At 43.8% G+C, this 16,870-nt stretch overlaps 1 protein-coding gene across 2 annotated transcripts in view; it reads left to right on the top strand.

The window, feature by feature from the left end:
* Positions 1-16,870, top strand: part of aida (axin interactor, dorsalization associated) — a 51,515-nt gene that overhangs the window by 22,644 nt on the left and 12,001 nt on the right. Inside the window, exons 5-10 of one of the 2 annotated variants that reach the window (XM_055636127.1) lie at positions 3,650-3,713; positions 4,591-4,694; positions 8,491-8,502; positions 11,329-11,451; positions 11,541-11,663; positions 14,955-15,072. In XM_055636127.1, coding sequence (XP_055492102.1) covers positions 3,650-3,713; positions 4,591-4,694; positions 8,491-8,502; positions 11,329-11,451; positions 11,541-11,663; positions 14,955-15,072 — 544 coding nt within the window. The remainder of the gene's footprint in view (positions 1-3,649; positions 3,714-4,590; positions 4,695-8,490; positions 8,503-11,328; positions 11,452-11,540; positions 11,664-14,954; positions 15,073-16,870) is intronic. The other variant, XM_055636128.1, reaches the window with a different exon arrangement.

Raw genomic sequence — 16,870 nt, 5'->3', positions numbered from 1 at the left:
AACCTTCTCTGAAATGCTTCCAACACATTTATGTCCTTCTCTAAATAGAGCCCAGTATTGTGAGCATTGCTCCGGATGTGGTCTCCCCAGTGCCCTACATAATAAAGCAAAACCCATCCACTTTTACATTTGTTTCTTGTTCCATGAAGCAGTAACATTTGCTAGTTTTCCTCATTACTTGCTTTAATCCATCATTGTTCAGGATTGCCATTTCAAAGGTTTCAAAGGTCTTTTAATGTCACACGTACCAAGTAGGGTACAGTGATATGCGAATTACCATATAGCCATACAAAATCAAAGCAACAAGACACACAACTACATACATTTTAACATAAACATCCGCCACAGCAGATTCCCTACATTCCTCACTGTGATGGAAGGTAAAAAAAATCCAAACTCCTTCCTCTTTATTCTCCCGCGGTCGGGGCAGTCAAGCCATCCGTCGGGGTGATCAAAGCTCCCGCAGTCGGCGGTCGAAGCTCCCTCGTTGGTGCGATCGAAGCTCGCGCGTTGGGGCGGTCGAAACTCCCCGATTACTAGTATTTCTACTGATTAATCAATGTTCAATGGGTACCTGGTGCAGGAAAATGTTGCTGAGGTAAATGATCAGCCATGATACTACTGGATGACAGAATTGATTTCATAAGGTCCTTTTTTTAAAATCCAGTTTAACCTTTTCCCAAGACTCCATTAATCCTATATTTAGTGTTGGCACTGCTGGAGTTGAGTAGCTGCCCTTTAGTGGATCTTATGTGAAAGTCTTGGTAAGAGAATGCTTGGCGAGAACTGAAGGGAACGTGGAGAGACGAGAGCCTGCAAATGCTGGCGTCTGGAGCAACAAACAGTCTGCTGGAGGAACTCGGCGAGTCAGGCCGCATTTGCGGGTGGAAAGGAATAGCTTGTGTCTCGGGTCAAGACAAAAAGAAGGGGGGGGAGTGAGATAGAAGTAAGAGGGGCATTGGGGAACTAAGCAGGGACAAAGGGCAATGGACATATGGAGCCAGATAGGGGAGGAGGAGGGATGGAGTTTGGAGGCAGATGCAAGTTGATGATGGATGGAGGCAGCTAATAGAGGGGGAAAAAGGAGGCAATGGAGTGAAGGAAAAGAGAGGAGAGGGTGAAGGTGGAGACATGGTGTTAAGCTGGAAAGGGTACAGAGAAGAATTACAAGAATGTTGCCAGGACTAGAGGATGTGAGTTGGAGGGAATGGTTGAGTAGGCTGGGAATCCATTCCGCAGGAGGGTGAGGAGTGATTTTGATAAGATCATGAGAGTATAAGATCATGAGAGGAATAGATCGGGTAGATGCACAAAGTCTCTTGCCCAGAGTAGGTGAATTGAGGACCAGAGGACATAGGTTTAAGATGAAGGCGATACTATTTAATAGGAAGCTGAGGGGTAACGTTTTCCCACAAAGGGTGGTGGATGTATGGAACAAACTACCAGAGGAGGTAGTTGAGGCAGGGACTATCCCAACATTTAAGAAACAGTTAGGCAGATATATGGATCGAACAGGTTTGGAGGGAATATGGACAAAATGTGGGCAGGTGGCACTAGTGTAGCTGGGACATGTTGGCCGGGGTGGGCAAGTTGGGCCGATGAGCCTGTTTCCACACTGTATCACTCTATGACATCTACTGGATGCAGGGATTCAAAGGATGCCAGGACTGTAATCTGATAAGTAAGGAAGGGGCCATTTAGTGGAGAGGTGAATGGCAGAGGGAACCAGAACCAGATGGAGGGGGGGGGGGGGGGGGGGGGGGGGGGGGGGGGGGAAAGCCTGTGGGTGAAAGTTGTGTGAAGTTGAACATGATAGCAAGTTAAACTAATCTCCTCTGCCTGAACACGAGCCAGATCCGGCCATTCCCTGAGTATCCATGTGCCAATGTAAAAGTCCTTTGAATGCCACTACACTATCTGCTTTCACCACCACCTCGTTCTAAGTGTTCCAGGCACCCAGCTTTTGTCTGTGTTAAAAAAATCATGCCACGCACTTCTCCTTTAAACTTTGCCCTTCTGATAGAAGTTTATAAAATATGAGAAGCGTAGATAGTCAGGGTCATTTCCCCAGTGTGGAAATGTCATAGACTATAGGGCATAGCTTTAAAGTTTGAGCTAAGTGTAGTTTATTGTCACCTGTACTATATACAGTGAAAAGCTTACGTTGCGTGCTAACTGGAATTGTTCACCAAGAATTATCACCTGACTAATTAACCTGAATCTCCAAACAAACTGTTACCAAAAGCATCAGCAGACACTAGTGAATAAAGTGTCTATTTGGCAAGTCCTTCACCCAGGTACCTAGAAAAGACGGGATAAAAACGTTCCTGTTGTAAGTAAGCTTGCTTACTTCCTATAACACAGAAGGAGATTACCAGGCCTAGCGAGTCAATGCCAGCTCCCAGCAGAGCATCCTATTGCCCCTCATATTTATTTGTAACATTTTCTTTCACTCTCTCATCAACTCCTCCCATCCATCTATCCCAAGGGTAATTTATAGGATATTTGAGAGGAAACTGAAACACCCGGGCTAAACCCAATGTAGTCACAGGGAGAAGGTGCAAACACCACACAGACAGTAGACGATGTCAGGATGAACCTGCATGAGATGTGAGGCAGTAGCACTAGCAGCTGCACCACTGTGGCATCTACCGAATAACCGCTGCCGAATCTGTTGTCGTTCCCACTGTCACCTGCTGCTTTCATTCAAAAGAAAGTCACCTTGCATTAGGAATAAACAGAAAGGTGCCATTGAATTGTTTAAGAAGGAACTGCACATGCTGGAAAATCGAAGGTACACAAAAATGCTGGAGAAACTCAGCGGGTGCAGCAGCATCTACGGAGCAAAGGAAATAGACAACGCTTCGGGCCGAAACCCTTCTTCAGACTGAGAAAAGTAGAAGAAAGGAAAAAGGAGGAGGAGCCCGAGTGCCAATGAACTAGTCCCAACTAGAAATTAAACTTGTTAAAGGATGGCACCACATTAACTTGCCAAAAACGGGTAGCAGGTTACTTCATGCAGGTTAAACTCCTCAAATGTTCGGCATCCTAGAGGTTGAGAGATCAGAGATTGTTAAATATGATTGCAGGGTCCGAGGATTCCATTCCTGCATCAGTTTAAACAATGTTGCAGGTTATTGCAACAGCAGGACATTATGTTAAGTAATGTATTCAGCGGATAGCTTGCATCACAACGGGCCAGCATATATTGGCCATCCCTAATTGTCCCTGATCAGAGGGCATTTTAAGAGTAGATCACTTTTCTAGGTGTGAGGTGACAAAGGCCAGATCAGTGAGGGGCTGCTGCTGAAGAAGAGCATGAACCAGGTGGGTTTTAAGCAGAATGAGTCTCCTGATCACTGTCACTGTGCCTGGTTTCTTGGAATTCCAGATTTATTTAATAATGACTTGAGCAGCTGCTGTAATGGGATTTGAATTTGTGCCCCCCCCCCACACATCAATAGTCGTCTCTTTTGGATTCTAGTCGTGTAATTACACCACGTGACTTCCAACATGATTGCAGTGTTTGGCGACTGAAACCCTCTATCAGTGTAAACACACTGCAGTCTGGAGATTAAATTCCCGTGTTTACCTGCACTGCTGCTGTTAACAGTAGACATTGGTTTGTTTTCTCCTTTTTTCTTTACAGTTTTAAAGAACATTCTTTCTTATAACAAAGATTTTCCTTTTGATGTTCAACCTGTCCCTATAAGGTAAATGATTTAATTTGGCATCTTGTCCATTAAAACTCTTGGTTTTAATAAAACGGATCCATCATAATAATGAGTTGCTTCTGTTCTTTTTCTTTTGGGCATGCGATTCTCCAACATACTATCAGGATTTGTCCATGCTTCTTCATGCCACAGGGCTCCAGCTTGCTTTCCATCCAGTCGTTAATTCATTTCCTGCTGCATCAGCTGATTTCCATACTGTTTAAACGAATAACTAAAGTTATACTTCATGTTGTTTGATCGCTGAGTGAATCCATGATGTATGATGTAAGAAACCTGGGTTTCTCTAATGACTGGTGGAACACTGACGTTGTATACTTGCTGCCATGGTTTGATGAGATTGTGTAACGATGAACGAGGGAGACAGCAGCATTCTTGCTGATGTCCAAAACTGGCTCTGCATCCCTTCCCTTGGTCCGGCTCGAGGTCTCACATGGAGCTCGAGATGGCCAATGGCTGCAGCTACCAGGAATGAGTTGCTGTTGGTTGGAGTGGGGTCATGGCCACTTATATTTTTAATTGCCCTGGGCGTCCCATTATTCAATAAATGTTTAACTAGTCCCTTAATTTTCAAGAAACATTATAGTAACCAAACATGAGGAATGATTCCATTCTCCTTCATCGATCTCCAAGGGATAAGAGTGTGTAAACTCACCTGGTGTGGGATCAGCCGTTGAAGGTTGTGCTGCCACATTGACAGGTGCTTGGGTTTCAACATCCACAATGAAACGCAGCTTGCTGTCTGCCCCGTCACCTTTTGGGCTGGACACCCTTTAGTCTTTGAGTTCACTTTGTGTTGTGGATGAGTTGCTAAGGGGCTGGGAATCTTCACAAGGATTGGTTTTGTTTTGTGTGACAGGAAAATCTTGGCACCTGGAGAAGAGGAGAACTTGGAGTTTGAGGAAGAGGAGGAAGGTGGAGCCGGAGCAGGGACTCCTGACCTCTTCACCACCAGAGTTCCAGGTTGGTTAATGGCCGATCATTCCTGTACCTGAAGTGTATGTGCTTGTAGTTAAAGGCAGGAAGATGAATGAATGCTCAATTGAATATGTCAAACTGCCTTCAGTTCTACTGAACCTTTGACAGGATCTGGAGAGAAGCATTTGCTGTGCTGAGAGGGCTCAGTTTGGTTCCCATTCATTGTGCAATCAGATAGAATTTCTGGGTGACGTTTTGGGTCGAGACCTTTCTTCAACGTCATCCATTCCTTCTCTCCAGAGATGCTGCCTGTCCCGCAGAGTTACTCCAGTATTTTGTGGCTATCTTCGGTGTGAACCAGCATCTGCTGTTCCTTCCTACACACTTACATTTCTTCTCATTGAGGGAAGGAATGTCCATAGAGAGCAGGAAACTTGCACAGATACTGTATTTGTGTCTGGTGCACTCCCCCCACTCCTGTGATGTGTGAACCTTCAGTCTGCAGCCACTATCCTTTCTCCTTTCCATACCCACTTTAGACAATACTCTTTCCCCTTTAACTCTTGATGATTGAAACAGCAAGCCAGTCTCAGTTGGTTTTAGTTGCTGAGAGCAGTGTTGGGGGATGCTGGACTGCAGACTTGTTCAGGTTTCCATACGACATTCGGCCCATTGTGTCCGTGCCAGTTCTCGGGTAAATTCCAATATCCTATTTCCCTGTAACTCCTTCTCTTTCGCATGTCCACTGTCCCCCCTGCTTCCCCTGCCACTCACCTACACCAGAAGTAATGTTGTACATCACACACTGTAACGGGTGATGGAGCCTCTGAGAATCCCTCCGCTACATGGATTGTCAAATCCCAATGCATCTCAGATGCTTGTTCCTCCAGAGACCAAAGCGTTAGTCTGACAGACATGCCCCAAACACAGGATTAATGGAATTGTCTTGTTAAAATGTTCCTCTAAATGAGTGGCAACACATCGCTGTCACAGTGAGAAAGCTATTGTTTCCTTGAAGGAATTCCGCCTTGCGTTTGGTGAGTGCATCAATCAAGGTTTGTGCAATGAGAGAGCGGGGGGACTGATACAGGGCAGGAGACACTCTGTATCCATTCCAAGTACACGGTAAATACTTTGATACAATTCCTTTCAGTTTAGTCATTATCTTCCATGTACATCCCTGCCTCAAAACAGAAACTCTTAAATTTGGAAAGATGCTAAAGAAATTATGAATGGTGCTATTCTGTTTTCACAATTCAATTTCATTCCTGCATATTTGATTTCTGGAACTTTCTTGTCTATATTCTACACTGCTACTGGTTTGATCCACCTCTGTTCACCGAACCCTCTTGAACTCCCTCTGTAGCAAATGTCTCTCGCGAACAGGCCTGCAATGGCAGTGAGTTTGTGAAACAGTCTTTCCCCTTTGTGCCACTGTTCAGTTGGGGGGGGGGGGGGGGGGGGGGGGGGGGGGGGGGGGGGGTGCAGTAATGCTCCTGCACTGATCCAGTGCTCCCACAATCATCTCAATACAGGTGCACAACCTTTTATCCGAAAGCCTTGGGACCAGACACTTTTCGTAATTCAGATTTTAACGGCTGGCGCAGTGGTAGAGTGCTCGGCTCATATCCGCAAGGTCGCGAGTTTGCGCCTCGATCCCGGCAGTTACTCGATCGCGAGTTTGAGTCTTCAATGTAGTTTTTTCTTGCAGAATAGGAGAGAATAGGGAGGGTTACGCTGAGATCATTCTCTGCGAGATGATCTTAGTGCGGGAGACAAGTGTAGGAGAGGTGTACTGACTGTGTGGGCAGAACTTTGGAAGTGATTGCCCACCATTCTCAAAAGCCGCTGTGTCTCCCTGTCCCTCCAACTCCAGAGGAATCCGCTGCCCGATGGGCCGCTACGGCGACAAGTGGCAGTTCGCCCACAGCCCGAGCTGCGCCACCTCATCCGCAACCCGGGTTCCTCTGGAGTTGGAGCGGGGCTGGGCTAGAGTTGTTGCTGGCTGTGAGTCTCTGGGATCTCCGTGCTTGCAGTGGGCCTGGGGGTCGGTGTCCCGATGAGGGGGCGCAGCTCGGGCTGTGGGCGAACTGCCACTTGTCGCTGTAGCGGCGCATCGGGGAGCGGCTTCTGGTGGTCCTGACGTCTCTCAGCTCCAGTCCAAGGGGGTGGCCGGAGACGTCAGGACCAACAAGAACCCGCTCCCCGATGCGCCGCTACGGCGACAAGTGGCAGTTCGCCCACAGCCCGAGCTGCGCCCCCTCATCCGCAACCCGGGTTCCTCTGGAGTTGGAGCGGGGCTGGGCTAGAGTTGTTGCTGGCTGTGAGTCTCTGGGATCTCCGTGCTTGCAGTCGGTGTCCCGTTGGTCCTGACGTCTCCGGTCACCCCCCTGGAATGGAGCTGAGACTGGGAACTTTACCGCCCTTGCCCCCTCACTCTGCAACTGCAAACAACCCCACAGTTCCCAGTCTCAGCTCCTGTACAGGGGGGTGGCCGGAGACGTCACAGCCCGAGCTGCGCCCCCTCATCCGCAACCTCAAGACCAAGACGTACCTTGCACACCATCAGCTTCTGTCCCTACGGGGAGCGTGTTCCTCTGGAGTTGGAGCGGGGCTGGGCTGCTGCTGGCTGTGGGTCTCTGGGATCTTCGTGCTTGCAGTGGGCCTGGGGGTCGGTGTCCCGTTGGTCCTGACGTCTCCGGTGACTGGCACTAGCTCCGACGTGAAGACAGTGCAAAACCCCCGCGCCGGTGCAATGAGCGGGGAGCTGGAGAGGGGAGGGAAGGGATCACACACATGGCCGGGAAGCAGAGGGGTGTAGGTGGGGTGATACTGAAGGGAGCGACAATTTGCTGCTGCCTGCCCGCTGAGTTTAAAAAGTTCCCACGCAAGACTCACGATACACTGTGTATCGTGTCTACCGTGGGAACTTTTTAACTCAGCGGGCAGGCAGCAGCAGATTGTCAATTATTAACCCTCCCGCGCAATATACCCTCACCTTCTCTTTTATGAATGTGGATTTAGTTCCCCTTTCTTCGAGGACCGACCGGAGGTTCCGCTGTCACCTCTGCAGGCCGCCCTTGGTGAACGTCTTCAAGGACCTTTCTTTAAGGACTGAAAAAATGTCCGCTATTCGGAGCTTTTCGTTATTTGGAACTTCGGATAAAAGGTTGTGCACCTGTAACAGCATCATTAACTGCGATTTTTAAAAATTTACTTTTCAACAAATCCATTCTTGTATGTGTGTGTTTTTGGACAGTTCTGCCAGGAAAGGAGCACTTATGTCTTATTAATGTGTATTTGGCACTAACCTGATTGTACCAGCCTGCAAAATGTGTTAAACAGCAATCAATGAGCAGCTTTCCACTGTAGCCAAGCAGATTCTTCACCTGATACCACATGTCAATGAACCACCCAGAGGAAGGATGCAGTGTGACTCTCTGTACCCCACACTCCGGGCGGGGGAGACAGTGTGTGACTCACTATACCACTGTACCGTTTGATTGAGATGGTCGGCCTTTCACTGTTCATTTACTTCATCCCAAGCAGATGACTTCTCCTGATTCCTTGGTCCCTTTTTGTGGGGATGGGAATGGCTCGAGCTGTGAAGACCCAAGACTGAGCCTTCAGAGTTCGATAATACCTCACAAACCTTCATCTCTCCCTGATCCATCTCTTGCTCAGTGCTAACCCGTTGCCAACATTGTATAGCTTGCAGTGTACTGAGGTTGTGGTTGTATTAAGCCTGTGCATTAACATATGATCCTGTCTTTTATCTGCATGGTCTGCTTCTGTTGGCTCCCCCTGCCTTTGATCTGCATGTGCTGCGTTCTAATCCCAGGAGCTGTTGAAGGTAATGCTGCTGCTTTTGATATTTGTCTTGTTGGCTCCATTCGTGGGGTCAAACAAATCTTGCCTAACTTTAGTCGCTAATATTTTCAACTTTGAAGGAAAGTAGATTTGGATGATTGGAAATCCATCAGCAAGACATGGACTGCACCTTCCCACCCTTCCCCAATCCTGCTCGTGGCTTTGTTCATCCACTGCTGCAACCTTCATCACATGTTGTTCCCTGTAGACCACTCCACTCCACCCCACCATTCTGCTGACCATTGCCCACCAACAGTCCTCTGTAAATGTTGCCTGTTGTTTGTGCTCTGTCTCCTGTCCATCCATTACGCTGACCCTCGGTCCTACAAATTCTTAATTTTATAAACATTGTTCACATTTTCAAACATCCCAATTCAATCTTTGTAAAGCTCCTTGCAAGCCTCAATATCCTTCCGTTCTCCAGTTCTGGCCTCTTGCATATCCCTGTTGGGTGACCCAGGTCTCTGCACAATTCCCTGCTGCTTTTCTTTCAGTGGCATCCCTTTAACCTGCTCCTTTGGTCCAGCCATTCGTTCTAATGTCGCCTGTTCAGCATGAAGTTTAATAGTTGTGAAATGTTCACAACTATTGTTTTACTATTTAAGGTGTGTTTTACTATTTAAGGTGTTGGGGAAATGCAAGTTATTGTTGAAAATAATCTTCTTTAAAAATGTCACCCCATTTAAATTTTCCATCTGTTTCCCCTGGTATAGAGCTCCAAATGTACTGGACTCTTTATTAGAGCAGGAATCTTGACCCATGCCTTTGCAGTCAGACCTTGAATCTGACTGATAATTGTAGAACAGCAATCCAAGGAAAGTGTGCACCTCTTTCCCTGTCCCTCCCTCTTCTGTTAATCAACCCGACCCGAAACTTCACCTATCAATGTTCTCCAGAGATGCTGGCCGACCCACTAAGTTCTCCAGAGATGCTGCCCGACCCACTGCCCGATCCAGTATTCTGTGTCAATATTTCTCATGCACATAGCTTTGCTGAGCATCCCCACTCGGTCCTTTCCCACCATATGCATGTAGATCCTATCTCTCAGAATATAGACACAAAATGTTGGAGTAACTCAGCGGGACAAGCATCATCTCTGGAGAGAAGGACTGGGTGACGTTTCGGGTCGAGATCCTTCAGACCCTATCTCTCAGAATCCCTTCCGCTAACTTAGGCACTACTGATGTAAGGCTCGGTGTGGTTCTGTACATTGCATTATGTAGTTTCCATGCTTTTCTTTGTCGCCTTTCTTAAATAGAGGCACAAATTAGCCGTACTCCAGTTTCCTGGCATCTCATCCATGGTGCAGATATCTTTGCTGGTGGCCCTATAATTTATTCCCTAGCTTCCCATAACGTGCTTGATCAGGTCACAAATGTATCTACCTCAATGCATTTCAAGGCCTCCAGCATCTCCTCTTCTGTAATATGTTCTCTCATTAAGACTTCATTATTAATGTCTCCCAACGTCAATGTATTTCTCCACGGTAAACGCAGAGGCGTTGACAAAGGTGTGTCACTGATGGGGATGGCACCTGGTCAGACTGATAGATGGGTATCAGAAAACCAAGCTGTTTAACGCCCAGAGCTGGACACAGTGTCTAGTTGAAGATGAACCAATGTTTGATCAAATTTTATTGTGGTTTTCTTGTTGTTGTACATCATTCATCAATCTATAAAGTCCAAAATCTTGTGTGTTTTTTTTAATAACTTTCTAAATTTGCCACAGCACGTACAAGGAACTATTCACAATTACACAACTCTCTCTATTTGTGGACTCCCTTCAGAATTGTGCTTTCTAGTTTAATGGACTGTTCTTTTTTTTCCCCACTAAAACATAACCTTTCAGTGAAAGGGTTTCATCTGCGACCATCTTGTAACAATCTTGAGGATAGGAGGCTCAAAGGCCTGAGTGAGTCACTCCGAAATCATATGGACATTGTCCAGTATCTGCTAATTCCACCCCTAGTATTGTTTTGTGAACTTTCCTTTCCACTGAAGTTAAACTGACAGCTCTGCAGTTTCTAGTTTATTCCTGCACCTTTTTTTAGAATGAGTGCAATGTTTGTCATTTTCCCGTACACAAACCATGAATCTACTGATGTTTGGAGGATTAGTCGGAGCCTCTGCAATTCCCTCCCTGTCGTCTCAGCAACCTGGGATACCGTCAGAATCATGGAGTTACAGCTGGAAACTTGTCCATGCTGACCTAAACTCGTCCCATTTAGGCCTATATTTCTCTCAACTATTCCTGAGTGTATATCTGTCTCACTGTCTTTTAAATCTTGTAAATATACCTGCCACTACAGCTTCCTTGGGAAGCTCTTTCAATATATGTTAACGGTCTTCTGTATTCTCCTTGGATCCCTTTTAAAATCTTCCCCTTTCAACGTGAACCTGTGTTTGATATTTTTAGAGTCCCCTACCTGTGAAAAAAGCTGTGATCATTCACCTTGCCTATGTCCCTCATAATTTTCCATTCCTCTAGAAGGTACTTGCTCAAATCCCTACACTCCAGGCTCGCCTTTCTGTACCAATTCCCTCAGTCTAGGGTGTCTTTGGGCAAGGCAATGCCGATAAAGGCGACATCCACATTGAACACATACTCGTACCAAAAACAAGTGTGAGAAATGTCAATGTCTGCACTTCTTGTAACGTTAAATGTTGGGACATTATGTGAAGTCCCCCAATCTATTGCTTGTGCTGTGGTGTCTCCACAATATCTGAGATCAGCAGGGACCTCGGTGTTTAATTGTTACTGATTACACCGATAGCACATGCAGTGATATTGTGGTAATGTCTGTCCTCAGGTACCCTCCTACCACGACTGCCCTCTGAACCAGGCATGGCCCTGCTCACTATAAAAATAGAAAAAATCGGACTGAAGGATGCAGGGCAGTGCATCGACCCTTACGTGACAGTCAGCATCAAAGGTAAAGCAGCATCATTTTCAAACAGGATTGCTCTCCATATCATTTTGTTGTGTACAAATATCAACACAGGCTGTCACTGTATCACACAGATACTAATGGAGTAGACCTAACCCCTGTGCAAGACACTCCCGTGGCTACAAGAAAAGAAGATACATATGTACACTTTGCTGTTGATGTGGAAATTCAGAAACACATTGAGAAGTTGCCAAAGGGTGAGTCACCTTGAGTTCCTTCCTTGGAGAAGGTTGTTGATGTAGCAACACCATTGCAGTGTCTGGTTACCTGGCAAGTGAGCCTGAGTGAGGTGAGGCTCACCAACTGTGTGAATGAGTTTGAACCTGGCGTGAGGTATTGGGTTGTGTGTGAGATGGCACTGTACACAGGGATCATAGGGTCAGACAACACAGCAACAGGCCAGATAAGATCTGTGCGGACTCACTTACACTGATCTCTTTTTATTCTCTCCAACTTCCCATTAACCTCCCCCCACATTCTACACCCCTACACACTGGGGGGCAGTTACCACCATCATGTTTTTGGGATGTGGGAGGAAACTGTAGCATGTGGAGGAAACCCACGTGACCACACGGAGAGCGTGCAGACACCACACTGACAATGCCATGGGTCAGAGTCTAACCTGGGTCACTGGAGCTGTGGGGCAGTGGCTCTATCTGCTGTGCCACCTTAAAAAAAAATGCTCTCTGCTGACGTGCTGTGTATAAACTTTGGGAATGAAATTACTATTAATTCAGCACCACACCAGAGGACAGTGAGAATTATCCTGTCTCACCAAGTGACAACACTGGAGTTGTGTTTGGCTCAGGATTCACACATGGGTCCTGAGGTCAGTGCAAACATTATCCTCCTCACTCCCTACCCCTGCCTCATTTGGAAGATGGTGCCAGAGTGTGGCAACTATTTGCATGCTGATCCCAGAGTGGATCTACTGTCATCCACCACAATCATTCCACTCTTTTAAATCGCTGTTATAAGTCTAAATACATTTCTATTTGCACTACCTCGTTGTACTCTATCGAATTCCCTCAGCAACAGGTACTTCATCTCTTTACAAAATACATTTGGACAGATACCGTGCCCTCCATAATGCTTGGAACAAAGACCCATCATTTATTTATTTGCCTCTGTACTCCACAATTTGGAATTTGGAATAGAAAAAAATCACGTGGTTAAAGTGTACATTGTCAGATTTTAATAAAGGCCATTTTTATACATATTGGTTTCACCATGTAGAAATTGCAGCAGTGTTTATACATAGTCCCCCATTTCAGGGCACCATAATGTTTGGGACACAGCAATGTCATGTAAATGAAAGTAGTCATGTTTAGTATTTTGTTGCATATCCTTTGCATGCACTGACTGCTTGAAGTCTGCGATTCATGGACATCACCAGTTGCTGGGTGTTTTCTCTGGTGATGCTCTGCCAGGCCTGTATTGCTGCCATATTTAGCTTATGCTTGTTTTGGGGATTAGTCCCCTCCAGTTTTCTCTTCAACTTATAAAAGACATGCTCAATTGGGTTCAGATCGGATGACTGACTTGGCCACTCAAGAATTGACCATTTTTTAACTTTGAAAAACTCCTTTGTTGATTTAGCAGTACGTTTGGAATCATTGTCTTGCTGTAGAATGAACCGCCGGCCAATGAGTTTTGAGGCATTTGTTTTAACCTAAGCAGATAGGATGTGTCTATACACTTCAGAATTCATTATGCTGCTGCCATCAGCAGTTGTATCATCAATGAAGATAAGTGAGCCATTACCTTCAGCAGCCGTGTTTCACAGATGAGGTGGCATGCTTTGGATCTTGGGCCAACCAGTTGTTTGCATCTTGCATTGTAGCCTCTATTTCTTTTCATGAAGTCTTCTGCAGACAGTGGTCATTGACAAATCCACACCTGACTCCTGAAGAGAGTTTCTGATCTGTCGGACAGGTGTTTGGGGATTTTTCTTTATTATAGAGAGAATTCTTCTGTCATCAGCTGTGGAGGTCTTCCTTGGCCTGCCAGTCCCTTTGCGAATAGCAAGCTCACCAGTGCTCTCTTTCTTCTTAATGATGTTCCAAACAATTAATTTTGGTAAGCCTGTTTGGCTGATGTCTCCAATAGTTTTTTTGTGTTTCTCAGTCCCATAATGGCTTCTTTGACTTTTATTGGTACAACTTTGGTCCTCATGTTGATAAACAACAATAAAAGTTTCCAAGGGTGATGGAAAGACTGGAGGAAAGACTAGGTGCTGAGAGCTCACTTACACCTGCATTAAGGAGGCAACACACCTGAGCAATTACAAACGCCCGTGAAGCCACGTGTCCCAAACACTATGGTGCCCTGAAATGGCGGGACTTTGTATAAGCACAGCTGTAATTTATTCATGCTAAAACCAAAATGTATAAAAATACTCTTTAAATGAAATCTGACAATGTACACTTTAACCACATGTGATTTTTTTTTTTATTACAAATCTTAAATTGTGGAGTACAGAGCCAAATAAATAAATGATGGGTCTTTGTCTCAAACATTATGGAGGGCACTGTGTATGGATAGGAAGAGCAGAGGGGGATATGGGCCAAATGCAGGAAAATAAGACAAGCCCAGAATGCCATCTTGGTCGCCATGGGCAAGTTGGGCTGAAGGTCATGTTTACAAGGTGTTTCACTCTGGTTTTGGTTCATTATTGTCACATGTACTGAGATACAGTGAAATATTTGTCAGCATGCTATCCAGTTAAATCATACTGTACGTGAGTACAATCAACCCATTACATAAGTAAAACAGTGCACAGAGAAACATACCAGGGGACAGAATATATATTTACAGCATTGTAGCAACAGAGAAAGTGCAGACAAAAAAAAGTGCAAGGACCGCAATGAGATAGGTTGAGAGATCAGAGAAACACTCTTCACTTATGAGAAGACCGTTCAGTAGTCTGATAACAGCGGGAAAGGTGCTGTATCTGAGTATAGTGGAACATGCTTTCAAGCTTTTGTACCTTCTGCCAGACATGAGTGAGGTGTTGTGGGCTGATTGAGAAAAGGAGACGAGCGCAGTTATAGATCTGGGATTTGTAGACATGAAATCTGAAGAAGTCGACACTTCATGTCGACCCGAAACGTTGCCTATTTCCTTCGCTCCATAGATGCTGCCTCACTCGCTGAGCTTCTCCAGCATTTTCGTCTACCTTCGATTTTCCAGCATCTGCAGTTCCTTCTTAAACATGACCTGAAACATTGTCTGTCCATTCGCTCCACATATACGACATGACCCACTGGGTTTCTCCATAGCGTTGGGTTTTGCTTATAATCCTGTGGAATCAGATGATATATTAAATGGAGTGATCCTGTCCTTGTCCTTGTCCTTGTACATAGTCAACCCTCCAGAAGATGGCTTGTTGAGTTTGGTTATGTGAAGGTTAGCAAAATTGGAGTCATCGCAACTTCCTGTTTAATAGCTGCTAACTCTTCAATCGAAAAATGCGCTTTCTTTTCCAGGAGCTGCTATTTTCTTTGAATTCAAACATTACAAACCCAAGAAGAAGTTTACAAGCACAAAGTGTTTTGCTTTTATGGAAATGGATGAAATCAAAGCTGGGGAGATAGTTATAGAACTGTGAGTATGGAACCATCCATTAAATATTACACTTTGTGTACACCTTCCCTTGTCAGATTCTTTTTTTTTTTTTATTTTATTTTTTTTTAATATTTTATTTTATTAGAAGCACAGTCATATGGCACCAAAGTGCCTAATATCTATTTTCATAATACATTTTATGTACAACTTCTTTTTTTTTTGTTACATTGAAAAAAGATGAGAATAAGAAAAAGAAGTTAGATAGTAAAGGATAGAAAAATGTGAAATATATAGTGTGTGAAGAAAGAAAACGAGTAAATGAAGAAAGTTGAGAGAGAAAATAGTGAAAAGAAAAGGAGATCATTATTTATAGTCTTGACCAACCCTCGTCCAGTCCTGAAACAGTTATTTTTTACAATTGTGTTGCACCATATGATTCCAAAAAAACGACGAATGGAGACCAACTCGTTATGAATTGGTCTGATTTATCCATTAGGAGGAATCGCATTTCCTCAAGATGAGCGGTGTCCAACATACTTGCAATCCACATTTTAAGCGTTGGTATTGATGTACCCTTCCAAAATTTAAGTATTAATTTTTTTGCTATTATTAAACCATAATTAAGGAATAGATTTTGAGACGCGTTCAATTTATTCCCATCTTCCATTACACCAAATATAATCATTTCAGTATTAGGTTCCATTCTTGTCTTGAATAATTTTGTAAGTATTTCAAAAATATCATTCCAAAATCTATAAAGTTTTATGCAGGAAACTAAGGAGTGTGTTATAGTTGCCTTTTGGGCTAGACATTTATCACAAGTGGCGGATATATTTGGATAAAATTTGTTCAATCTTGTTTTTGAATAATATAATCTATGTACAATTTTAAATTGTATTAGATTATGTCTTACATTAATTGAACATTTGTGAATATATATCAGGTATTTTTCCCATTTAACCTTCGTAATTTTTATCATTAATTCCCGTTCCCACTCTTCTCTAAGTACCTCTGTCGATGGTAGGTCTATATTTAGAATACTATTATATAAATAGGATATTAATTTTTGTGAGTCAGCTTCAATATTCATTGCTTCTTCCAATAAGTCAGGAGTTACTTTTTGATATCCTTGTATATATTTTTTCACAAAGTCGCAAATCTGAAGATATTTAAAATATTGGTTGTTTTTCAATTTAAATTTTAATTGTAGTTGTTGGAATGATAGTAGGTTTCCTATTTCGTACATATCCCTGATCCTTCTAATTCCGAGACTTTCCCATTGGTTATATGTCTTATCAATAAGAGATGGTTTAAATAAAGGGTTATTCGCAATTGGCATTAACAGTGATAGATTTCTTAATTTTAAAGATAATTTTATTTGTTTCCAAATTCTTATTGTACCATATATAATTGGGTTCTTCTTATATATTGTGTTATTCAGTTTTTTGGGGGAAAAGAGGATCGTTCCTATATTACAAGGATGACAATCCTCCTTCTCCATTTTTATCCATTCTGTCTGTTGTGTAGAACTATCCAACCAATAAATCATATTCTTAATATGCACTGCCCAGTAATAATACATAAAATTCGGAAGTGAAAGTCCCCCGACCTCTTTTGGTTTACATAAGTGTTTTTTTGTGATTCTATGTGATTTATAGTCCCAAATATAATTTGTAATGTTAGAGTCTAATTTTTTAAAAAAATATTTTGGTATATATACCGGTATAGACTGAAATAGGTATAGTAATTGTGGTAAGAAGATCATTTTTATTGCATTTATTCTACCTAATAATGATAAGGGAAGTGTTTTCCAAAATTTAATCCGTGTATTAAGTTT

Source organism: Leucoraja erinacea, chromosome 5, assembly GCF_028641065.1.
Source record: "Leucoraja erinacea ecotype New England chromosome 5, Leri_hhj_1, whole genome shotgun sequence".
Classification (NCBI taxonomy): domain Eukaryota; kingdom Metazoa; phylum Chordata; class Chondrichthyes; order Rajiformes; family Rajidae; genus Leucoraja; species Leucoraja erinaceus.
Note: the sequence above shows the minus strand (reverse complement) of the source record. Positions and strands in the feature narration are given on the sequence as shown.